General features: G+C 42.5%; 1 protein-coding gene across 13 annotated transcripts in view; it reads left to right on the top strand.

Annotated features, from left to right (window-relative positions):
- Positions 1-26,862, top strand: part of LOC124115927 (myoferlin-like) — a 216,219-nt gene that overhangs the window by 65,835 nt on the left and 123,522 nt on the right. For 11 of the 13 annotated variants that reach the window (XM_048393448.1, XM_048393447.1, XM_048393446.1 and 8 more), the window contains exons 4-6: positions 12,221-12,326; positions 18,832-18,907; positions 19,517-19,695. In XM_048393448.1, the coding sequence (XP_048249405.1) occupies positions 12,221-12,326; positions 18,832-18,907; positions 19,517-19,695 (361 nt within the window). Of the gene's footprint in view, positions 1-12,220; positions 12,327-16,933; positions 17,067-18,831; positions 18,908-19,516; positions 19,696-24,722; positions 25,768-26,862 lie in introns of those variants that run through there. The other 2 variants (XM_048393455.1, XM_048393454.1) reach the window with 2 other exon arrangements.

Here is a 26,862-nt window from a genome sequence, read left to right as displayed (position 1 = left end):
TCCATGGACTGTCTGCCGAGAAGGTTGCGTTGTGGGTCTCACAGCAGCTCTCTTGGGTATGATATTGTTTGTTAGGTTTTTGTTTAACGTAGCATCCGTCAATGTTCGAGCTATTTGACAGCGGTCTGTAGATAATTGTGTCTGTACCAGACAATCCAGTGATTGACTCATCAACCAAGTCATCAAAGCTGACTACCTGATCCCGTTAGTCGCCTCTTATGGCATGCATGGATTGCTGAAGACATGTTCTAACCAGGGGTAGTTTTAGTGTAAGATTCATTGATATGACATAGGTTTTAGACTCATATGTAGACATGTTTGTTCGGAAAGAGACCTTGGTCCTGTGACATTCATTGGTGCTGTGGTTACAGTGGGTTGTTTTAATGTGCAACGGCCACACCTGTGAGTGTTGGTACACAGTTCTACAAGAGGTGTTGCAATGTTATGATCTACTTCTTACTATTTTGTTAAAATTTAATTCCATGTAAATGTTACCAAAAAGAAAGATATCTTCTTTTGGATAAGAAGATATTTCAAAATGTTGATGCTGTTTGTTTTAATATTAACATATATATTCCCAAAATTCTGAAGAAATTATTATGTGTTTAAGTAGCCATTGTATTCATATAAATTAATTTGTTATTGCTTCTCATGGGTTTTTTTCAAGGTGGAATGAAATTTAAACTCTTTCTTGAAAAAAATCAGTCAATTTCTGATTTTATATATCTTGATTCCATGGTTGACAGAATACTGTTCTGTTAAGAGTTGTCTCCCTTATGTCACATTTGGCATTCATTCATCAGTGTGCGTGCCTGCTTGGGACTGATTGTTATTTAGGGTTAAAAATGCATGAATAAAACACAGACAGTCACACATATTGTATCCCCTGTGTGCTGTATTTTGTTTTGAATAGAGCGCTCAAAAGGTTTTTTTATGAATAGGTGGATGTTAACTGTGTTCATGTCGGTTGGACTGTTCCTCTGTTTGGGCATAGACAAAGTAAAATGCAGACATTTTCACTTTTCAATCTATTTTTCTTTATGCCATGTTTCTGTAATCCCTCGCTGATATCATGTATCAGTTTAAATTGTTTGTAAATCTAAAACACTGCCATGTGTAAGTGAATAAACACTTTGTTTAGGTGCCACACCTACATTCTGTAGAAACAGAAGACTATTGACTAGATTCATGCCAGGGTAAAATATTGTGTCAAGCTGAGTTTCCATATGTTGAACGGAAGAGAATTAATGAATCATGTAATCCAATCACTGTCTTGTCTTTGTCATTACATTACATTTTCATACTAATCAGTGCTCAAAGTATTTATTTCAATGGCTGGTATAGATGATGCTGATTCACAGAGATACACTGTCTTTACAGGGATATCGAGCTATCGAGCCCACTCGGCTCCGCTGGCCTTATTCCATGAGAGAAGATCCTGCCCTTGTGACCACACCATGGATGTAGGGTTATCAATTGACCAGACTTTTCTCTTCTTAGCAAGCTAAAGCACCTAATCTGAAATTAGAACAGAGAGGCTGAATACATGTGTCATAGAGTAACAGTTTAAACAATAAGCCACTCCCCGTGATTTCCACTTAAGCATAATAACTGCTCCCTTAGCAGGGAATTCTGGGAACCCTCGCGACGGCTGTTTCCGCCATGAATGTAAACACTCAAGAAGAGTAAATACATGTACATCTTGACTATCCCTCTAATACCGGGTTGTCTTGTTTATTAAATGATTGTATGTAGTCTGGGGTTACCACATATATTGGCGACGAGGTCAATTTAGTGCGTTTGTCGTGCCGGCGAGTAGTAACAACGATCTTGGTCAGACCACGTGCGTTCGCCCGGTATTTAAACCAACATGGCTACCTTCGGCAAAATAGATGAATATGATTCTCAGACTGATGACTGGAATGAATATGTCGAGAGACTTGGACATTATTTCGAAGCAAACGAAATTACAGATCAGGGTAGGAAGCGTGCTATTCTGTTGAGTGTGATTGGTGCGAAGTCATACAAGTTACGGAACTTGTCTACGCCACAGAAACCTGGCGATCATTCTTATGATGCGTTAGTACACCTGATGAAGTCACATTTACACCCGAAACCCACTATTATGATGGAAAGGAGAAGGTACAATATGCGTGATAGACAGCCTAATGAAACTGTATCGGCATATGTGGCTGAGCTACGTCGTTTGGCATCGACATGTGAATATACTGATTTAGAGACTCAGTTAAGGGATCGTCTAGTGTGTGGTATCAACAATGAAGCAATGCAAAAAAGACTGTTAACTGAGAAAACATTGGACTTTGCTAAGGCTTACTCCTTGTGTTTAGGAATGGAAATGGCTGCTAAGGAAGTGCATGATATTAAAGGGGGAGATCAGTTGCCAAGGCCAGTGCACAAGATGAGAGAGGCTAACAGGAGAAATAATGCAGGCAGGAAGTGTGATCGCTGTGGGGGCTCAAATCATGTCAGTAGTCAGTGCTATTACAAAAACGCTGTGTGTAACAACTGTAATAAGGTTGGTCATATCCAGCGTGCTTGTCGCTCTCGAAGCGCCATGAATGATAGATCTTCAGGTCGTGGTCACAGTCGTGGTCGCGACAGGGGCCGTTGTCATGGTCGTGGTACCCATTACAAGGACAACAGATCTTCCACTAATCATGCTAATCGTATTGACGATGTATCTCAGGTAGACGAGAACAATGAATATGGACTTTTTAAGGTAGAAACTCAACATGCTCAAAACAGATTGAGTGGTAAGCGACACAGAGTGGAGCCCTATCTCATTGAAGTGTTAGTTAATGGTAAAAAGCTAACTATGGAGATAGACACTTGCGCAGCAACTTCAGTGATCAGTTCAAGTACTTTCCATTCAGTGTGGAAGGAGGGTGATGACAGGCCCAAGTTAAGTGAGACCAATGCTATTCTTCGGTCCTACAACAGAGAGAGAATACCGATAGTAGGCACTACAGACGTTCAAGTAAATTATGGAAATCAGTCCGCTACTCTCCCGCTGACAGTGGTTTGAAGGTGATGGCGAGAACTTGCTTGGCAGAGATTGGCTTCAGGCCATCAGATTAGATTGGGGGAAAATTTTGAATGTGAGAAATGAAGGGTTACAAGACATTTTGAACTCTTATTCTGATGTGTTCCAAGATGATATAGGGGAATTCAAGGGTCAAAAGGTCACTATTGAGATCACCTCAAATGTGCCAAGATTTTATAAGCACAGGAATGTTGCTTATGCTCTTCGTCAGAAAGTTGACGATGAACTTGAACGCCTTGAAAAACAGGGTATTATCAAGCCAGTGCAGTATTCTGATTGGGCTGCTCCAATCGTACCAGTGGTTAAATCCAATGGGAACATACGAATTTGCGGAGACTACAAATTAACTGTCAACAAGGTCGCTCGTACTAATGTTTACCCCATTCCACGGATCGAAGATCTGTTCGCATCTTTGTCAGGTGGAAAGACTTTCACGAAACTGGATTTAAGTCAAGCCTACCAACAGTTAACCCTTGACGAGGAGTCGCAAAAGCTCACGACTATAAACACTCATCGTGGCCTCTATCAGTACCAGCGCTTACCCTTTGGCATATCGGCAGCTCCAGCTGTATTCCAGCGAACTATGGAGTGCTTGCTCAAAGACATTCCCCATATCTGTGTCTACTTGGATGATATTCTCGTCACCGGGGCCTCTGAACAGGAACATTTGGAAAACATGAAGGAAGTCCTCTCCAGACTGAGCAAGGCTGGTCTCAGATTGAACGCACAGAAGTGCAAATTCATGGTCGGCTCAGTAGAGTATTTGGGTCACAAAATAGATGCGCAGGGTTTGCATCCCCTTGATGAAAAGGTGAAGGCTATAGTGTCGGCTCCAGCTCCACGCAATGTTGCTGAACTTAAATCCTTCCTTGGACTCGTGCAGTATTATCAGCGTTTCTTGCCTAATCTCGCCACTACCTTGGCGCCCTTGCATCGGCTTCTCAGGAAAGAAGTTACCTGGTCATGGGGAGCTCAACAGAAAAAAGCTTTCAACATGGTGAAAGGACATTTGTCTTCTTGTGATCTCTTGACGCATTATGATCCCCATAAGAAACTTGTATTGGGGTGTGATGCATCTCCCTATGGGGTAGGTGCCGTCCTCTCACATCAGTCTGATGATGGTGAAGAGAAACCAATAGCATTCGCATCCAGGTCTCTGTCGCAAGCAGAAAAGAATTACTCTCAATTGGATCGTGAAGCTCTAGCAATTATCTTCGGAACTAAGAAGTTCCATCAATATATCTACGGGCGTTCCTTTACTCTGTTGTCAGATCACAAACCCCTCGAGAGCATCTTCAGTCAGGACAAGGACATTTCACAGATGGCATCTAGCAGAATTCAACGTTGGGCATTAACCCTCTCTGCATATAACTATACAATCGAGTACAGAAAAGGTACTTCCCTTGCGAATGCCGACTGCATGAGTCGTCTTCCCTTACCATACACACCACCAAATCCACCTCTACCAGGGGACACAATCCTCTTACTGGAAGCAATGGATGCTTCTCCTGTGAAATCATGGCAAATTAAACAATGGACAGACAGAGATCCAACCCTTTCCAGAGTAAGAAATTTCCTTCTTTCTGGATGGCCAAGCATAACTCTAGAGGAGTCTTTCACTCCTTTTGTGAAAAGGAAACATGAATTGAGTGTCCTTGATGGCTGTGTTTTGTGGGGCAATCGTATTGTTGTGCCGCCACAAGGTCGAGAGATTGTTGTGAACATGTTGCATGAAGCTCATCCAGGTATCTCGCGCATGAAGTCTGTAGCGTGTGGATTCGTATGGTGGCCAAAGATGGATGATGAATTGGAACTCAAGGTGAAAACCTGTTCTGTGTGTCAACAGTCTCGTCCAGTACAAGCCGAGGCTTCGCTTCACTTTGGGGAATGGCCCGAACATCCATGGAGTCGTTTGCATTTAGACTATGCCGGACCTTTCCTGGGTAAAATGTTCCTTGTGTGTATTGACGCACATTCTAAATGGTTGGAAGTGTTTCCAGTGAACAGTGCCACATCCACTGCTACAATTGATTGTCTCAGACATATGTTTGCAACTCATGGACTGCCAGACCAAGTGGTCACTGACAATGGCACTTGTTTTACAAGTGAGGAATTCTCTGTCTTTATGAAACGTAATGGCATCACTCATACATGTGTGGCACCGTATCACCCTGCCTCTAATGGGTTAGCAGAACGAGCTGTACAAACCTTTAAATCTGGCATTAAACATATGACACGGGGCACATTGGACACAAAACTTGCACGGTTTTTGTTCAGATACAGACTTACCCCGCAGACTACAACGGGGTTATCTCCAGCAGAATTACTTCTTCGAAGAAGACCGAAGTCTCATCTCAATCTTCTTCATCCAGATATGAGCTGTAAAGTTAGGAACAAACAAGAACAGCAAAAGTCAGTACATGATGCACATGCAAAGGACCGTCACTTGCAAGTTGGAGATCTTGTGTATGTTTTAAACTTTCGGCCTGGTGACAAATGGTTGTCAGGAATCATAACAGAGAGAACCGGTCCAGTGTCGTTCCATGTTCGTCTTGACAATGGTGGTGTTGTCAAGCGCCATATTGATCACCTGCGGTTGCGCCATGTTCTGACGCATGAAAGCCAACATGATAAAACAGTTCCATCAACACATGAACAATCAGTTCTACCAGAACTACCCGACAAGTTACCTATGTTGCCTGAACTTGGCAACATTCCAGTACTTCCGGGTACCCCTCACCTGCAAGATGAAGTTACTTCTACAAGGCCTGAGCCACAGCAAGTCTTACCAGAGGCACTATCTCCTACTCAGTCAGATTCTTGTGGTGCGCAAGAATTTCGTCGTTCTTCCAGAATCCGGAAAGCGCCGGATAGACTTAATCTAAAGATTGCTGCTGAGTTATGAACTGTAATGAGAATGTGATGTATTTCACACTATTTGTCACCTAAGTGAACCATCAGTGATTGATAGTTTTGGATCTTGTTATTGGTTCCCTTATTCAGACATAAGCAGATGCATATCCAGTTATCTTTAATCATTAATGCAAGTGCATATTCAGTTAAAGTGTTCCAGTTATTGTGTGATATGAGAGACTCTAAATAACATCTGGAACAATATTGGTTAAATTTCATTTAAAATGTTCCAATGAGATGTGTGAAGAGACACTTTACATCTTCTGGAGCAATTGTCAGTTCTTTCAACATGTGTAGATTCATTATGGTAGTTATGTTTAAGGTGCAACAAAACTATGGGGGAGGAGTGTCATAGAGTAACAGTTTAAACAATAAGCCACTCCCCGTGATTTCCACTTAAGCATAATAACTGCTCCCTTAGCAGGGAATTCTGGGAACCCTCGCGACGGCTGTTTCCGCCATGAATGTAAACACTCAAGAAGAGTAAATACATGTACATCTTGACTATCCCTCTAATACCGGGTTGTCTTGTTTATTAAATGATTGTATGTAGTCTGGGGTTACCACAACATGCTTCTTGGTGTGCTTTACATAGTGTTTTGAATAATTATATAGATATACTGCTACAACTGTAAAAATGAGGTGCATGACAATATAGCTTTACACATCATTGAGACTGTACGTATTGCTAGCTCTCCTTAGGGCTTCCATGACAACACATAGAGAATAAAACATCCACATGGAAAGGGTTTTCATAGATATTGTCTCAATGAAATTTAAATATTTTATGATGTGTTTATCGAAATGTGTAGACTCATCCAAACTGAAACAGATGAAAAATGCTTGAATGGACTGTGTAAGATGTTAGGATGTGACAGAGGTACTAGGCTGGCCGCAATGAACTCTGGGTAGGAAAGTGATTGGCTTCATAAGATTGATGCATATTTATTTTGTAATCTAGGCTTTTATGTACACTGGCTTCTAATGTAGTCAAGCTGGCAATTAGTATTGGTCAACTCATTCGCGAGAAAAACATGCAAGCTTTCTCTTCAATTTGCCTCTAATAAAAAACATGACAAGCGAGTTTACTCTGCGCAGCGCTTCTGTTGTCGGCAAGAATTGAATCCGGCAGGAACTAAGTGTGTGACATGCATGATGTAAAAACACTGTACTGTCGACAGAATGTCCCTTTAAGATGTGTTGACTGTGTGGCCTAGATTGTGTTTACTGGTGTTGGTTGTCACTAATTACAGTGGCAATTGAACAGTAAAGCCTTTAGATCTATACCAAAACGTCGCCTTTACAGTAATTGAGTAAATGAAGAAGTTGTTATCCATAAATTGTCTCTACTTTGTCATCCATCAACTACATTCTATGTAATGCCTATCAAACAATTAAAGGCTATATTGTGATTGTTACATGTGTTATCAAAGTCAAGTATAATTGTTGTGCCGACAATGAAAGTAGGTTTTCACATGGTAATTTTGTAATATCTATTAAACCTAATCTGGATCAGTGCTATCCTCTTTAAATACATTTATCACATCATAAAATAGTGAATTAAGTTTGGTTTACCTCAACCAATTTAAATAAAACTTTATTGTTTTGTACAACTGTAAAAATTGAGTTATTAGTTGTGTCAGCTATCCACCTGAACGTGCATGTTTCTTGTTTGGTCTGTTTCTAAAAGATGCAAATAAATGCCCAGTCAGAAATACAGCAATGTTTCCATAATTAATACTTTGGAAGTTATTCCATGGCTAACAAAGCAAATGTTTTCAGTTTATGCCTCCATCAACCAAAAACATGTTTAGGTCTTTCCCACCAACAGACCACTGCTTACTGACTGGCTGGGCTGGGCTGGGCTGGGCTGGGCTGGGCTGGGCTGGGCTGGGCTGGGCTGGGCTGGGCTGGGCTGGGCTGGGCTGGGCTGGGCTGGGCTGGGCTGGGCTGGGCTGGGCTGGGCTGGGCTGGGCTGGGCTGGGCTGGGCTGGGCTGGGCTGGGCTGGGGCTGGGGCTGGGGCTGCATTAATGGGCTGATCGATGTCGCTGATTCATGTTGTTTGTACTTTTTATTGTGTTACTTACTATTCTTGATGTATTAATTTATGAGAATTAATGTCAAAATAATTTTGCGTTTTAAGTAGTTATATACATTTAAGTGAATTCTTGAATGAAGTAACAAAATACTAACATCGTGCCAACTGATTAAGTGTGGCCTTGATTGTAAGATCTACATTTTAATCACATTTTAATCATTTCTCAACACCACTTCACGAGGCCATTGCATCACACAATAGGAGATCATGATGACTAAGGGTGTAAACGTGTATGAAATCACACTTTAACCTCATGCCATCACATTGTTGCTCCATCAATGGCAAAACTGAAGGCAGTATTGATTTCTATATTCCTGTGTCAGCCTGTGGCAAGCTTCATGCACCAGCTGGCCAATATGAAAGAAATGTCAGACATTTTTAAAAACGTATTGGCAGAAATTGACTATGCACTGCGAGCACTCTCAAATCACACCTCACTAGATGGCTGGAACAATATAGGACATTTACTGTTGTGGATTCAACATACCTGCTGCCCATCCCCTGACAACAGAGCCAGACTGAATGTTACTCAATGTCATACACTGTTGTTACAATGATTCTTACAGATTAAGGAATATCATGGAAAATTAGTTTCATTTTTAGGTTTCTCTGTTAGTTGGGAATATTTGTTGTGGGCACACAAGTGGTGCAGTCATCTAAGGTGCTCCCTCAGGCATGTCACACCTATCATCGTGGTTTCAAATCCTGGATTGACCTTTATTATATTTCTAGGTTCCTCAGCAGCACCATTCCAGTGCTCATTTCACTGGATTGGCGAACTTGTTAGTCCTATTGTATATCCTTAGTATATCTGTGATCTATATATCTATATATCTATATTTATGATGCATTACATTACCACAGTCCTGTTATAAACAGACTACCTTCTCTAGTAACCTGTCACCACCAACTTTTAGTCTGTTTGACATTCTAAAATCCCAGGGTGCTTATTATGGCAACTATGGTAACTGAGATACTGTTCAAAGTGGAATTAAACCAAACTCACTCTTGATATTTGTGCAGAAAACATTTGAACATCCATGATATGTCAGCAACTGATATTAGTGGCTTCTTTCTTCAGTTGTTGACTTTACATATCCAGGTGGCACCACATTTGGCTGACCAAAGGTCCATAATGGGTGAGCTTGTGGCATGGTTCCTTATATGGCATCTACCTGTCATTAATTTTCAGTTGCTTTCTCCTACTGAAGGAATTTAGTGTGAGGATGAGAGGACTTTAAGAGGATGTCTTGCGTCATTATGCAGGAACTTTTTCATGGTGATGTTATTTTTTTAGTAGAAAAAGCTCAAATTGTGTCAAATCTTTTGAATTTTCTTCTCAGACACCACTATGTCTAAGCTAGTGAAGTATTGATATGTATAGAAGCAAAGCAAGAGGTTTCAAAGCTGTTCAAGCCAGTAGAATTCACAGATACTCTTACAGAAAAGAAACAGGTGAAAATGCAATCGTTTGAAACCCAGAGAACTAAAACAGTTGATGGGTGTCTTGCACCATAACAACACTTTTATTTTTTCATGGCATAGCTTTGATAGATATTTTTATCCTTTTGGAATTGAAAAAAAACATTGATATTATAAGTGTGGAAAATGTGTAATCATTATTTTGTTCTGTTACACTTGCAAGGGCAGGAAAAGAGACACCATCTTATCGATTCGAGTTGACAATTGGAATTATGTCATCTTGAATTGGAACTTTCTCCACAATAAAGTCCCCAATGTCATAATGGAAATGACCAAAGTCACCCTGATTATCTCAAACAACTCTACGTCAAATTAAGAGTCACATGAAAATGTTTTGTTGCTCTTATTGAAGACAAGCAAACTTGCAAAGTTCTTGACAGTTGTTTACAAGCAGCAATCAACTTGGATGCGCTCATGGAGCGTGGTTGCTAACAGATCATGGTCAGAAAGGGGGAAAACAAAAAGTTTTAGAAAGTAATTAAAGAAATCCACTGTGCAATCCAAAGTACCATGTACAGGATGTTTTTTAATAATAGTATTCACGAAAACATTTCTTTCCTAAAAATGCAAATTACTTTATTAATTCATCCCAAGGTCGCAACCCTGATCACATGGGCTTTTGGAAGGAATCTTGTGATGATGCCGTGAATGATGCTGTGTGTATTACATTGTTGAAATCAATTGACCAGGAAGATTGTTGAGGCATTGACATTATGACAGATGCTAGTCATGGATGGAGAAAATATGTATCTGAGAGAAACATTGTTGCTTAGAGCTTTGAGACCAAACATGTTCATGCCGAAGTAGTTTATGAAGATCTGTGTAGCCAGTTACCTGAATAAGCTTGATGAAAATAATGTTGAAATCCATGTTAACGCACATGACAGAATTAATGTGAACAAATATTTATCTGAACATCTTCTAGAAGTATGTGAGGCTGTCCATATTTTATCTCCATTCCGACATGAAATAATATAAAATTTAATTTCATGTCTCAATTTTTCCTACCGCTGTGGAAAATTGTGTGCCAATCTAATAAAAGAAATACTACCAGATCTACAATTACACTGTCATAAAAGAACCAGGACAACTTTATCTTTCTTCAATTAATTCATAGACTAGATTCTAGTACCCAGTGTTTAAACTTTTTTTTAAATGTCATAAAATAACTTACACAATTATTGGAAGACATTTTTAATAAGTAATATATTTTATTTTGTCCGCCCTCTTTCTTGTTAGTTGAGGCTTGAGGGGAGAAACACATACAAAATATATGGATGGCCTTATGCAAATGACATGTGGCATGCCTATCAACAGGGGATCTGGGTCAATGCATGGCACCCGCTAAGTTTCTAGGATCGAGGGACTTCGGCATGAGGAGCTTTTGGACAAGTGTGAATTTGCAAAAAAAATGAAAACATGTGACGGAAACAAAAAAAACAACTACTTTCATCACTTGAAAGTATTTGGGACCATTACCAGGGTTTTTCACACGATCGTTGTCTTCCAGGTTCCAGATGAAAGCAAGCCAAACACAACGGGGAAAAAAACACTGTTGAAATCACCAATTGCAGTATATGTTGTGAGAAATGCTATTTATAAACTGCCGATATACCGTACACCACAGGATTACTATTGGTGCCGTGATACACATTATGGTGTTTTGTTCATTTACACTGCTCTTATTCATCGTTCATTTCATTCTCGTCCAGAGACTAGGGAAGAACTATTATTTGTGTGTTGGACTGTGTTGGATAAATTGTGGACATTCCACAGTATCATTTTATGAAGATGTGAAGACACCATGGCAGGTATATTTTGAAACCAAGAACACGGTTGTTGAAAAGTCTGGGGATCGTTTGATGGATATTTACTACCATTAAAACTTACGTACTTGTTGTCAAACGGCCCACGTGGAGGGATGTTTACATGACATCACCCGTTTACACATTAACCAATGAAATTTGTGTGTTATCATGACGTCATATTGACCTGTCAGATCACTCGTATAAGCTCCGCCCATTAGAGTGCGGTAGTTCCTACAGCAGATGCCACTTTAAATATATCCATTCCTGAGCTGAAAGTGTATAAGAGATATTTCTCTAAAGACGTTAAAGCACACCAGCTTTTTTATTTGACTGTATTTAATCTGTCAAAACAGGTGGGTATTGCTTGTTTTGAGTAGTATATAATGATTATAAGTTTGTTCAATGGTACTTTACCTGAATACTTGTTACCATAACAGTAAATAATACTATATTGATATTATTCAGCCTTATGACATCAAACAGACCACTTTTGAAGCTGACACACTCTTTACTCATTTTCACCACATATAATATTCAGGTCTCTTTGATAGTACCTGGTGAGCTACAGTGCCTCAACACCATTCTTAATGCTTTAATATGAAAATGTTAAAAATTGAATTCTATATTGCATTTTTTGTTTTCATTTCATGAATGCCTTGGTATATTGCCATTCTCCATGAGAGATGATCAGCAGTATGAAATCAAAATAAACTTTGAGCTGAGGATTTTACATAAATAACATCAAGTAACATGTGTTGTGTATCCAGTAAAGAATTTGATATGATCAAGCTGACCATTTGCATCCAGAAGTTTCAATTCTACCTTCAGTCTGTATGTAACGATTGATGTTGCAGACAACTTGGTACCGCCAAAGTACCATTGCGTGAATTGGCAAAAGGAGGTCGTCAGGAACGCCATCTTAGCCTCAACCTTGTTGACGCCAACGAGCGCCCACTGCAGGTAATAACTCTATTTTGAACCTGTTTCACTGTTGAGGCATCTTAAACTAAAGTTAGATTCCTGTAGGTTTGTCAGAACTCCTGCATGTTGTCCAGTACTCCTGTGTGTTGCCCAACACCTGTGTGTTGCCCAGTTCACCTGTGTGTTGCCCAGTACTCCTGCATGTTGCCCAGTTCACCTGCATGCTGTCCAGTACTCCTGTGTGTTGCCCAGTTCACCTGCATGTTGTCCAGTACTCCTGTGTGTTGCCCAGTACTTCTGTGTGTCCAGTACTCCGGTGTGTTGCCCAGTTCACCTGCGTGTTGTCCAGGACTCCTGTGTGTTGTCCAGTACTCCTGTGTGTTGCCCAGTACTCCTGTGTGTCCAGTACTCCTGTGTGTTGCCCAGTTCACCTGCATGTTGTCCAGTACTCCTGTGTGTTGCCCAGTACTTCTGTGTGTCCAGTACTCCGGTGTGTTGCCCAGTTCACCTGCGTGTTGTCCAGGACTCCTGTGTGTTGTCCAGTACTCCTGTGTGTTGCCCAGTACTCCTGTGTGTCCAGTACTCCTGTGTGTTCTCCAGTACTCCTGTGTGTTGCCCAGTACTTCTGTGTGTCCAGGACTCCTGTGTGTTGTCCAGTACTCCTGTGTGTTGCCCAGTACTCCTGTGTGTCCAGTACTCCGGTGTGTTGCCCAGTACACCTGTGTGTTGCCCAGTACTCCTGTGTGTTGCCCAGTACTCCTGTGTGTTGCCCAGTACACCTGTGTGTTGTCCAGTACTCCTGTGTGTTGCCCAGTACTCCTGTGTGTTGTCCAGTACTCCTGTGTGTTGTCCAGTACTCCTGTGTGTTGTCCAGGACTCCTGTGTGTCCAGTACACCTGTGTGTTGTCCAGTACTCCTGTGTGTTGCCCAGTACTCCTGTGTGTTGCCCAGTACTCCTGTGTGTTGTCCAGTACTCCTGTGTGTTGTCCAGTACTCCTGTGTGTTGTCCAGGACTCCTGTGTGTCCAGTACACCTGTGTGTTGCCCAGTACACCTGTGTGTTGCCCAGTACACCTGTGTGTTGCCCAGTACACCTGTGTGTTGTCCAGGACTCCTGTGTGTCCAGTACACCTGTGTGTTGCCCAGTTCACCTGTGTGCTGCCCAGTACTCCTGCGTGTTGCCCAGTTCACCTGCATGCTGTCCAGTACTCCTGTGTGTTGCCCAGTTCACCTGCATGTTGTCCAGTACTCCTGTGTGTTGCCCAGTACTTCTGTGTGTCCAGTACTCCGGTGTGTTGCCCAGTTCACCTGCATGCTGTCCAGTACTCCTGTGTGTTGCCCAGTTCACCTGCATGCTGTCCAGTACTCCTGTGTGTTGCCCAGTTCACCTGCATGCTGTCCAGTACTCCTGTGTGTTGCCCAGTTCACCTGCGTGTTGCCCAGTACACCTGTATGTCCCCCAGTACTCCTGTGTGTCCAGTACTCCTGTGTGTTGCCAAATACACCTGTATATCCCCCAGTACTCCTGTGTGTTACCCAGTACTGCTGTGTGTTGCCAAGTACTCCTGTGTGTTGCCAAGTACTCCTGTGTGTTGCCCAATACACCTGTATATCCCCCAGTACTCCTGCGTGTTGCCCAGTTCTCCTGTGTGTTGCCCAGTACTCCGTGTGTTGCCCAGTACTCCTGCATGTTGCCCAATACACCTGTATATCCCCCAGTACTCCTGCGTGTTGCTCAGTACACCTGTATATCCCCCAGTACTCCTGCATGTTGCCCAGTACTCCTGTGTGTGCAGGGTCAGTAGACCAGTGTGTGGGGTCAGTAGATCAGTGTGCAGGGTCAGTAGATCCGTGTGCGGGCTGAGTTGACCAGTATTTTGGGTCAGTAGATTAGTGGGTGGGGTCAGTAGATCAGTGTGGGGTCAGTAGATCAGTGTGTGGGGTCAGTAGATTAGTGGGTGGGGTCAGTAGATTAGTGGGTGGGGTCAGTAGATCAGTGTGTGGGGTCAGTAGATTAGTGGGTAGGCTCAGTAGATCAGTGTGTTGGGTCAGTAGATTAGTGGGTGGGGTCAGTAGATCAGTGTGGGGTCAGTAGATCTGTGTGTGGGGTCAGTAGATCAGTGGGTGGGGTCAGTAGACCAGTGTGTTGGGTCAGTAGATTAGTGGGTGGGGTCAGTAGACCAGTGGGTGGGGTCAGTAGATCAGTGTGTGGGGTCAGTAGATCAGTGTGTGGGGTCAGTAGACCAGTGTGTTGGGTCAGTAGATCAGTGTGTGGGGTCAGTAGATCAGTGTGTGGGGTCAGTAGACCAGTGTGTGGGGTCAGTAGATCAGTGTGTGGGGTCAGTAGATCAGTGTGTTGGGTCAGTAGATCAGTGTGTGGGGTCAGTAGACCAGTGTTTGGGGTCAGTAGACCAGTGTTTGGGGTCAGTAGACTTGTGTTGGGTCAGTAGATCAGTGTTTGGGGTCAGTAGATCAGTGTTTGGGGTCAGTAGACCAGTGTTTGGGGTCAGTAGACCAGTGTGTGGGGTCAGTAGACCAGTGGGTGGGGTCAGTAGACCAGTGTGTTGGGTCAGTAGATCAGTGTTTGGGGTCAGTAGATCAGTGTTTGGGGTCAGTAGACCAGTGTGTTGGGTCAGTAAACCAGTGGGTGGGGTCAGTAGATCAATGTTTGGGGTCAGTAGACCAGTGTGTGGGGTCAGTAGACCAGTGTCTTGGGTCAGTAGACCAGTGTTTGGGGTCAGTAGACCAGTGTGTGGGGTCAGTAGATCAGTGTGTGGGGTCAGTAGATCAGTGTGGGGTCAGTAGACCAGTGTGTTGGGTCAGTAGATCAGTGTTTGGGGTCAGTAGATCAGTGGGTGGGGTCAGTAGATCAGTGTGTTGGGTCAGTAGATCAGTGTGTTGGGTCAGTAGACCAGTGTGTTGGGTCAGTAGATCAGTGTGTTGGGTCAGTAGACCAGTGTGTTGGGTCAGTAGATCAGTGTGTTGGGTCAGTAGATCAGTGTGTTGGGTCAGTAGATCAGTGTTTGGGGTCAGTAGATCAGTGTGTGGGGTCAGTAGACCAGTGTGTGGGGTCAGTAGACCAGTGTGGGGTCAGTAGACCAGTGTGTTGGGTCAGTAGATCAGTGTGTGGGGTCAGTAGATCAGTGTGTGGGGTCAGTAGACCAGTGTGTTGGGTCAGTAGATCAGTGTGTGGGGTCAGTAGATCAGTGTGTGGGGTCAGTAGACCAGTGTGTGGATCAGTAGATCAGTGTGTTGGGTCAGTAGATCAGTGTGTTGGGTCAGTAGATCAGTGTTTGGGATCAGTAGACCAGGATGTTGGGTCAGTAGATCAGTGTGTGGGGTCAGTGGACCAGTGTGTGGGGTCAGTAGACCAGTGTGTTGGGTCAGTAGATTAGTGGGTGGGGTCAGTAGACCAGTGGTTGGGGTCAGTAGATCAGTGTGTGGGGTCAGTAGATCAGTGTGTGGGGTCAGTAGACCAGTGTGTTGGGTCAGTAGATCAGTGTGTGGGGTCAGTAGATCAGTGTGTGGGGTCAGTAGATCAGTGTGTGGGGTCAGTAGATCAGTGTGTTGGGTCAGTAGATCAGTGTGGGGTCAGTAGATCAGTGTGTGGGGTCAGTAGATCAGTGTGTTGGGTCAGTAGATCAGTGTGTGGGGTCAGTAGATCAGTGTGGGGTCAGTAGACCAGCGTGTTGGGTCAGTAGATCAGTGTTTGGGGTCAGTAGACCAGTGGGTGGGGTCAGTAGATCAGTGTGTGGGGTCAGTAGACCAGTGTGTTGGGTCAGTAGATCAGTGTGTGGGGTCAGTAGATCAGTGTGTGGGGTCAGTAGATCAGTGTGTTGGGTCAGTAGATCAGTGTTTGGGATCAGTAGACCAGGATGTTGGGTCAGTAGACCAGTGTGTTGGGTCAGTAGACCAGGATGTTGGGTCAGTAGACCAGTGTGTTTGGTCAGTAGATCAGTGTGTGGGGTCAGTAGATCAGTGTGTGGGGTCAGTAGATCAGTGTGTGGGGTCAGTAGATTAGTGTGTGGGGTCAGAAGACCAGTGTGTTGGGTCAGTAGATCAGTGTTTGGGATCAGTAGACCAGGATGTTGGGTCAGTAGATCAGTGTGTGGGGTCAGTGGACCAGTGTGTGGGGTCAGTAGACCAGTGTGTTGGGTCAGTAGATTAGTGGGTGGGGTCAGTAGACCAGTGGGTGGGGTCAGTAGACCAGTGGGTGGGGTCAGTAGACCAGTGTCTGGATCAGTAGACCAGGATGTTGGGTCAGTAGACCAGTGTGTGGGGTCAGTAGACCAGTGGGTGGGGTCAGTAGACCAGTGTGTGGATCAGTAGGTGTCCAGAAGGTGGAACTGAGTAAACCAGTAGTGGGAATATGTTGTTACTTGGTGACACATAAATGTCAGGAATACATGTAAGAGACTTGTTTGTCATTTTTTGCTATTTTCAGTTCAATTTTGAATCTGAATGAATTTATCTTGACAGTAAACAGACCTTTGTAAGTGAGTAAGTAGTAATCAATGTTTGTTCATTACACTGTATTGTTGTGGTAGTACAACTGCCCTAAGTGGATCAATCAAATCTCGAATATGCCAACAGCTGGAGATTTTGCATCATAAAACGCTTTGTGTGGCAGCAGTTTAGCCTTGTCGATATCAGGAACTATGTACATTGAAGTGGGCATATTGGACAGTTGGTATCATTGTCAGATGTGTACGTAGCCTGCAGTGCGGTGGTGGTCAGGCATCCTACACCTTCTTAGTCTGGAATACCTCTGCACTGTAAGGTAAAACTGGACACACTCTTACCACATGACCTAATTCATAAAAATGGATAGAAAAAGATTATACACAAGAACTTCTGTGTAGTTTGTGGTAGGATTTTAGGTGAGGGAATGTTGTTGTTTGTGTATTGATGGTACAGCAGTGTGTGGCAAGACTTGTCCAGCTGTTGTTCAGGCACGTATATCTGCCATCAGTGGAGGCACTCTTCATGGACGGTAATGATAGGTTTCATCGGTGTTGAAATCAAATGTGGTTGACAATCACCACAGAAACAAGGCTGTAGTGTCACTGCAATCAGAATTTGTATATTAATTATGAGATTTTTCACATTAACATGTGTTGTGTGCATAATTAAACATTTATACACTATGAGCAAAGTTTGACAATAGGCAAATCTAGGGCAGAATAAGTCCTAAGTGCCCAATGCTTGTCCTAATAGCTCCCTGTGATGGGGATCAGGGTCACTAAAGTATGACTTGTACTGGGTAGGCCACCAGCAACCACCAACTTTCTTGCTGTCACCTGTCTGTGTGTGTGTCTGTGTGTGTGTGTGTGTGTGTGTGTGTGTGTGTGTGTGTGTCTGTGTCTGTGTCTGTGTGTGTGTGTGTGTGTGTCTGTGTCTGTGTCTGTGTCTGTGTCTGTGTGTGTCTGTGTCTGTGTGTGTGTGTGTGTGTCTGTGTCTGTGTCTGTGTGTGTCTGTGTGTGTCCAGCATGGATGTTTGCTGTGCCTGCTGATGTGACCTGTGTCATCCAGGACCACTTTAAAGGATGCTGTTGATGCTGCTGTAATAATACGACAATAATGTACATTGCAGAGTAACAGTCATCGCTCCTTCTCATCACAAAGGAACTCTGTTTTCACAAGTTTCTGTTTCAAAATTAGTTTCATTTTGTTGTTCAAGACATGTTGCTAACCCAACTCCTTTAAGAATATAAGTAGGATTGTGTATTATTCCCCAGGGGCCACAGGAATGTTTCCATTGCCAGGAGATGTAACTTGCTAGCATGGCAAGATGATACAGACAGTGACAGGCCATTCAGTTAACTCACTAGTCTTCCCTGCATTGCTTGTTCAGCTGTTGAATTCAAAATGGCCAACATTGAAAGCACATTTGCTACCATTAGTTGAGTATGAGATGACTCATGTTGGACTGGTATGTTGGAAGGTTTAGTGGGAGGGTTAAGTGGGAGGGTTAAATGGGAGATGTTTCAGTGGGAAAGTGTTTAGAGGGTGTCAGCATCAATGTTTTAGCTTTTTGCAACTTTTCACTTAAAGGGTTCTGTTTCTTTGGCATACTGAAATTCACATCACTAAAGGTCATGATTTAGGTTATTCGGACAGAAGTTGTGTAATTTTTGAGCCAATTATCAGTGATATCCAGAGTTTTTGCATCCCCAAGTGCCATGGTTGTATCTATGAGGACTTTTATGTTTGTGTCTTGCTAACAGCTTCAATCCTTCTGCGATTGGAATGAGCACACTCTCATCATGCTGACCAGGAAGACATTATTTGATTTTGTTGACTCTTTTTACAGTCTTCATGTGTTCAGTATTAGAAAGAATGATAATAGATAACCAAATATCCGATAACTATTCACAAAGAGCAATACTGTGCTTCCATTAGCTGAGTAAGAAATTGCTGTATGGTCTACAGTGCCCAACCTGACAGGAAGTAACAACAAAATGTTGTCCAAATTTGGAATGACTGGAGCACAAAGATGACTACCTTGCCTCCCCATGTAACACTGCTCCACGTTTGTGTTGCAGGCCAAGGTGAACGTGAAGATCACCTACACTCCACCCAAGGGCCAAGGAGGAGGTGGAGACGGAGTAATGGGAGGAGGTGAGGAATCAATCAGCTTCAAGGGCGGATCATCATTTTTAGTAGGGAGGATCACCTTGAAAACCTCTTCAAAATCTTGTGTAAAAGCACAGTAAAATTCTGTGTCCTCAGGAACAGTTTTTTTAAACTATTTTGTTTGTATGAACTTGTGGTCTTTCATGGTCATAAGACAAGGCAACAGGTGTTTGCCTATCAATTGGCCTGGGTTGGTTGGACTAAATATATAAGTGCCATTTATTTGACATTATGTTTTTGGTTAGTCGAGTAGTTGGGGTCATGGGAGGCTCATTGTGGTAAGTGGAGGATGTGCAGGAGTAGGACAGCAACATGCAGCAGATTGGCAGGGAAGGCTTTCAGCACTTCAGGAGGTGTTTGCTGTTGGCGGAGACTTCATTCAATTCATTTTGTCAAATATTATTGGAAATGTTAGGACTATGATGTGCGATTAATAATACAAATAACTTTTATCTATTTGTGTTTTATAATATATTTTTTTACTTTGGCTGCGGTTGGTCAGTCAAATCTGTAAATAGAAAATTAAAAGAAGTGTTGTGTATTGAACATGTATGGTGAAAGAGGACACCATGTAGTAGTCTGTGACATGTACAGGCACAGTGATTGGTGATGTGGGTGAAGAAGAGGAGGAAGGGGAGGAGGAGGAGGATATGGTAGATGCTCCAGTGGACCCTGCTACAGGCCAGCCTAGTAAGACAAAGAGGAAGAAAAAGAAGAAAATGGGCACTCGTCGCCTGCGTGGCAAGATATCACAGAAACCACAAGATTTCCAGGTAGGTTAGACATGTTTCTTTGTCTGTAGGAAGTAAAGATGCTACCAGCTGCAGGCTGTGGGATTGTGTGTATTTTACAGTATTTTACTACTCTAAAAGAAATGTGAAGTCCATTGCAAATTACTTTATTCCATGTGCAACTATGATAGAAAGGGTTATTTTTAGGACATATCCTACAGGGCGTACCTCCGGTACAGCCATGTATACAGGAGGGTAACAGCTAATGCAGGAATGCACCCTCACGTCCACTAAAGTGTCCTGAAATCATGAAATGTTCACAGCAAAATAAAATCTTGTGAAGTATTTGAGATTGCTACACATGAAGAAGTATGACTGCTATGTTGACACACACACATCTATTACAAAACTGCCAAATAATTCCTAAGTTAATCTAAGCAACATAGGCTCAGCATCAAACATCAACAAACTCATGTACTTCAAACAGGACTGTAATAATCAGCTTCAACCCACATCAAGCTGCCATGCTGTAACTCCTGACAGCTGGTGGTGCATCAGGCCAACAGGAAACTCATTCTAGATTGACCATTTCAACTGTACTACGTTGGTAGTTCATTTTGAGAGTGTAAAAAATTCTGTTCAAAATAGAAATTTCGTGTTAAACCTAGGGAAACATCTAACCTATTCTGTCCATAGTGATGGCAATGACAAAGCAAGGCATATTTAACACATGAATTTTAATGTGTAACAGATATACATTTTTCTCCTCCCTAATTGTGTGTCCTGTGGTATAGACTCTCACAGGATGCAGCAGCTGATGTGGTAGAGGGAGACAACTCCTTCATGATTTACTTCCATGCTATCCAGCAGTATCTCTATCGATCTGGAGCTGATGTTCCTTCTGTAGTTCCAGACACCATAATATATAGTTGTGGAAGCATAAAAATAAGTTTAGGTGCAGATTTTGTCTGCAGGTTTTCCTGTCAATAATATAAGTGTGCATAAACAGTGTCACGAGGGGAACATGTGGCTTTATGTGTCCGGCGAGTGGTATAAAACCTAACAAAGGATACCCAAAATCACATGTACCCCTCGTGATACTGCCACAATGAATTTATTTCAATGACATGTTTCAATCTGCCATTGTAAAGGAATTCAAACTAATTACAAATTGACAGATAACAGCTGCTCTATTGAGCTGAGGTTAACCTGTGCTGTGTCACATGACTTTCACTGACTTGGAAAAAACATGCAGACTTTTGATTCAAAACGGGGTTTAAGGGATTTATTCAGAAATCCACGTTGGGTTATAAGGATCTGTTCTCTTGCTCAGATATTTATTGCCATTCCAGGCGTGATACATTGTATTTTATGAAGATCAATTTAACCAATCAGATCTGAACATTCTGACATGGAGGTATGATAAGGAGGCTTATTTATGACTCCTCAGAAAGGCATACAAAGCTGTAACTGCCTGAATAATCATTGCAATCCTTTCCCTACGAAGTCCGCCTATTTGAAAACCACCCCCTGGAGTACAGTCAGTCGCCAGTAACCTTTGCTTGTCGTAAGAGTAACTAACATGGTCAAGTGGTCGGGCATTGTGACTTGGCTGATCAGCGGGAATCATTGCTCCTGCTATCTACCCTTGGTTTGCCTTTCCACAAACTGATTATGTACAGGCCACCATGATACAGCTGAATTAGTAGCAATAACTAGTATGGAAACCAACATCCACTCACTCCATCACATGATGTTTCAGTGGTTATGCACACTGGGCTTTCCTCCAGCTTTCAGCTTACATGCCATCCCTCACACCAGTCCTCTGCCAGCTGTACCAGTATGTGCAGGGACTGTCCTCATATCATCATCTTTATAAGTCTTCCTTCATTCTGAACAGCTTCAAACATGGTCACAAGTTTTATAGCAGGGGCACTGCAAAAGTAAGATTCGTCTGTGTTTTTGCATATTGTGATTTTAGCCTAAACATATTCACCCAAGCATATGTGTAAATGATACTTGAATCAGTGTCATTCAAATACAACCTTGACATCAATGTTATTTGGCCCTAATGCAAGTGGATGTTTATAATATCTTTAATTGATTTATGCATTTTTGAGTTTTACCAAAAAATATTATTTGGGAGTGATCAATGAAGAATCTGAATGCCTAGTATGTTGGTAGTTAATTGATTTACATGTGACCAGGCATGGGTTGGGGCAAGTGGGCATGGGTTGGGGCAAGTGGGCATGGGTTGGGGCAAGTGGGCATGGGTTGGGGCAAGTAGGCATGGGTTGGGGCAAGTGGGCATGGTATGGGGCAAGTAGGCATGGGTTGGGGCAAGTGGGCATGGGTTTGGGCAAGTAGGCATGGGTTGGGGCAAGTGGACATGGGTTGGGGCAAGTGGGCATGGGTTGGGGCAAGTGGACATGGGTTTGGGCAAGTAGGCATGGGTTGGGGCAAGTGGGCATGGGTTGGGGCAAGTAGGCATGGGTTGGGGCAAGTGGGCATGGGTTGGGGCAAGTAGGCATGGGTTGGGGCAAGTGGGCATGGGTTGGGGCAAGTGGGCATGGGTTGGGGCAAGTGGGCATGGGTTGGGGCAAGTGGGCATGGGTTGGGGCATGGATCATTGCTTATACTATCTGTCACCAGTTGTACATGGTCTATGCTCATTTCCTTCCAAACTGCCTTGGTGAAGAATTGAGTACTAAGTGTGAAACAACACTCACTCACTCACTCACTGACTGCAGACTGCCTTGATGAAGCATTGCGGACTGCTGACATAAGCGTGAAACAACATTGATTCATTCACTGACTACAGATTGCCTTGATGAAGCCTTCTGTATTGCTGACATAAGTGTGAAACAACATTCACTCACTGACTACAGACTACCTTGATGAAGCATTGTGTATTGCTGACATAAGCGTGAAACAACATTCACTCACTGACTACAGACTGCCTTGATGAAGCATTGTGTATTGCTGACATTAGTGTGAAACAACATTCACTCACTGACTACAGACTGCCTTGATGAAGCATTGCGTACTGCTGACATAAGCGTGAAACAACATTGATTCACTCACTGACTACAGACTGCCTTGATGAAGCATTGCGTACTGCTGACATAAGCGTGAAACAACATTGATTCATTCACTGACTACAGATTGCCTTGATGAAGCATTGTGTACTGCTGACATAAGCGTGAAACAACATTCACTCACTGACTACAGACTGCCTTGATGAAGCATTGTGTACTGCTGACATAAGCGTGAAACAACATTCACTCACTGACTACAGACTGCCTTGATGAAGCATTGTGTATTGCTGACATTAGTGTGAAACAACATTCACTCACTGACTACAGACTACCTTGATGAAGCATTGTGTATTGCTGACATTAGCGTGAAACCTCACTCACTCACTCACTCACTCACTCACTCACTCACTCACTCACTCACTCACTCACTTGATGGACTCTACTGGTTATGTTGGCTAGCCTGTGGGCCTCCAGGGCAGCACTTCATACACACATCCTTATTAGTTATTACAGCCTGTTATTAATTTGTTTTAGTTATACACATGTGGCTGTATCACAGCCTCACACTGGAAGTAGTGTTCACATGGAAAATACTGTGGAACTATATAGTTGTTTCCCTTTGCACACCAAACCACTCTAGTATTGACGTCGTGGGTTTCCGCAGCCAAGTTTATGATGTGTGAGTTGTGTGTTTGTCAGTACCAAGTTGCTGCATTGTGGTGGTATGGATGCAGGCATGTCACTTGGGCCAGCTGTTGCCATCGGCTGTGCAGCTTCATAATTACACCTACGTAAACAGGCCAACCTGCGTAATGGAGGCATTGTGACCAACATTACATGGAAACGATCAATGCCGTCTTTGAGTTCTTTTGGGTTTTCATCTATTTTTTCTTTCAACTGATTAATCAATTTTCATTCTTGTGTATGTTGATAGTCTCTCATATAGATTAAATGTTATGTTCTTTTGGTACATATACCTTGGATTCACATTTCATTGATCGATAGTGCAATATGGAGTTTAGTGGTCTAAACTGTCATTGTGTTTATGGTGGGGGATCTCCTATTTTGACTCAATTTCACAAGTGTATCTTTTTGTTATATGTTAATTTGACGTTTTATATGTAGATTACTTTGGAATAATGATTCATTAATGTATGAAGTATTTGTATATGTGAATCTGGTATGTATATAGAAACCTGATAACTAGTAGGAATAGAGGTTCAAATATCAGTTTTTGATACAATTTTCATTTTGGACCAGCAATTGCTCATGTTCACTTTGAGAATATTCCTAGTGATGTAAGCCTAGTGGTGGGTTTGTGAAGACATACATGGAAGAACTGATTACATGTGTTATCAGTTACATCCATGCTGTTCATGAGCCAACAGCAGCAGGAAGGGGCATATCAGTTACACTCATACCTCCTATCTCCCGCTGCACCATCTGCTGTAGGTACACATACTGTTTAACTCCTAATTTGATTAATGGTTGTACAACATACTTGGAAAATAGCAAGCAGAAATTCTGCATATCACTGAGATGTGTTAACTGCCTGATATACTAAGTTTGGCTGAGAACAGAAGCTAGATGAACATCCTGAAAAATACCCTGGTAAGTTAATCATCTGCTTCCAATTAGACAATTAGTCTGCAGTGTCAACACTTTACCCCAGCCATTACTACCAGGCAGTGGTATATGTACATACATTACATTGTAGCCCTGAAATTACAGCCTCTAGTTATCTCACAGCTGCTTGTGTGCTGACTGAGGCAACTTGTGTGCACTGGGCTAGGATGCCTAAATGTCACACCAACCATTCTGTCATATTATAGCAGAATCATTCATTGGCAGGTCATAAAAGAATGTACACGGTATTGAAAGCAGTTTGATATAAGAGCATTCAGTATGACCGACAGCTGACGATGGGAATAATAAAACATTGTTATGCATGAGTGGCAGAATAGAAAAGAGAATTTATTGACAAATGTAATTGAAACAAGTGACGTAAATGATTTCCAGTAGAATATGAGAAATGCTGGAACATGTGTATGTGAGATTGGGGAGTGTTGTCTGGTGCCTTCCACAGAGACAAGTCATATACTAAAGACACCAGGGATAAAATCAATGAGAGTTAACGTCCTAGATGAAACATTCACCAGAAGTTTATGGCTGAAATGTTTCTGGAAGAGTGACAGCACATCTAAGAGACTACCATTGAAGAAAACTGACAGTTAGTGAATCAAGGTGATGGGTTGCAGTGGAGAATCCTTGGATGTTGTAATTACTACCAGGGTTTGTGATGGTCACACTGTCTGACCAGCAGGAGATAGTTGTGGCTGCTGTGTGTATGAAAACGTCAGGTAATGATACACTGTGATGGATGGGTTTACTACAAGTACCTACTGTTAAATGAACAACTGACCCTTCTTGGACCAGAGTGATATATCAGTGCTTATTCTATTGAGCTAACTGCATGTTAGTTACCATATTCACAGTCTCTCGGCGCTATATGCTGCTGCAGTAGTGTATGGTATGTCACTGTGGTATAGTTCCATCTGCCGCATGTTTGATCTTTACATGTACATAGTACTTTGGTGTGACCAACATTCCAGGGAGTAGGCCCCTTGAACACTAATTGCTTGGAGCAGTGTACTTCATGACTGATCAGGAAGGCCTATTGGTGAATCTTCAGCAATCATCTGCTGATATGCTGTGTTTTGAGGGTCACTGGTGTTAGTTAAGACATAGAACAGATGGCAAATTTAAGAGGCCTGTTAAGCATGAGAACTTAATTGTGTGGACTCTCGAGGAGGATTGCGTACTTCACGGATAATGATAACCCAGTCCAACATCACTGATTAACATGGTTTTCTCAAAGAAGAAGAAAAGCAAGGAGGAAGGGAGTGCGTCTTCCTCCACCAAGGCAGCTAATGATGTCGATTCTGGTGGGGCTGATGAGCTGGATGCGGTGCCAGATGATGAACCCAGAAAGAAAATGCCAAAGAAGTTTGCCAGTGGTTCCAGCAGCCAGCGCAGCAGAGATCTTCTGGACCCAAACAAACCTCTCCATCTACAGGTGGGCAGGGCTTCAGGGCCGGGGTAGGAAAGGGAGTGTGTTCTGAGGTTATTGTCTCTGGGTTACTATTGTGGGCCAAAACACTGATGCCATTTGATACTGTGTTAGTATTAGTATGACCTCCTGCCTCCTGAATTACAAAGTTAGTGTTTTGTTTGGCATGATGTCCAGGTTAACAGTACCCCCTCAGTCAGAGTACAGCTGGTGGGGGGCAGGGAGTTGTCACATCTTTTCAAACAAGGTTTATGTGGATATTTTAGTGACTGGTTGTGTACTTTTGAGAAGTGTTGCTTATCAGAACAGTCATGTTATTACGTATTTCATTACTGTCAATATGTGGTGTTGTATTGATCTCATTTGTTTCAACCATTGTAACTGTCATTAAACTGTTAATATGTGAGGAAGTTGTTAACCTCTATGTGTAGTAGTTGTAACTGTGATGTAGTGGTTAACTTTATTTGTAGTAGTGGTTAACTGTATGTGTAGTAGTTGTTAACTGTGATGTAGTGGTTAACTGTATGTGTAGTAGTTGTTAACTATGTGTAGTAGTGGTTAACTGTGATGTAGTGGTTAACTGTATATGTAGTAGTTGTTAACTGTGATGTAGTGGTCAGCTGTGATGTAGTAGTTAACTGTGATGTAGTTAACTGTATGTGTGGTAGTTGTTAACTATGATGTAGTGGTTAACTGTGTGTGTAGTAGTTGTTAACTGTATGTGTGGTAGTTGTTAGCTGTGATGTAGTTGTTAACTGTGTGTGTAGTAGTTGTTAACTGATGAAGTGGTTAACTGTATGTGTAGTAGTTCTTAACTGATGAAGTGGTTAACTGTGTGTGTAGTAGTGGTTGACTGTATGTGTAGTAATGGTTAACTGTATGTGTAGTAGTGGTTAACTGATGAAGTGGTTAACTGTGTGTGTAGTAGTGGTTAACTGTGATGTAGTGGTTAACTGTATATGTAGTAGTTGTTAACTGTGATATAGTGGTTAACTGTATGTGTAGTAGTGGTTAACTGTGATGTAGTGGTTAACTGTATATGTAGTAGTTGTTAACTGTGATGTAGTGGTCAGCTGTGATGTAGTAGTTAACTGTGATGTA

This window comes from Haliotis rufescens, unplaced genomic scaffold (genome assembly GCF_023055435.1).
Source record: "Haliotis rufescens isolate VD_foot unplaced genomic scaffold, xgHalRufe1.0.p SCAF_12, whole genome shotgun sequence".
NCBI lineage: Eukaryota > Metazoa > Mollusca > Gastropoda > Lepetellida > Haliotidae > Haliotis > Haliotis rufescens.
This window is presented reverse-complemented; position numbering and strand designations above follow the sequence as displayed.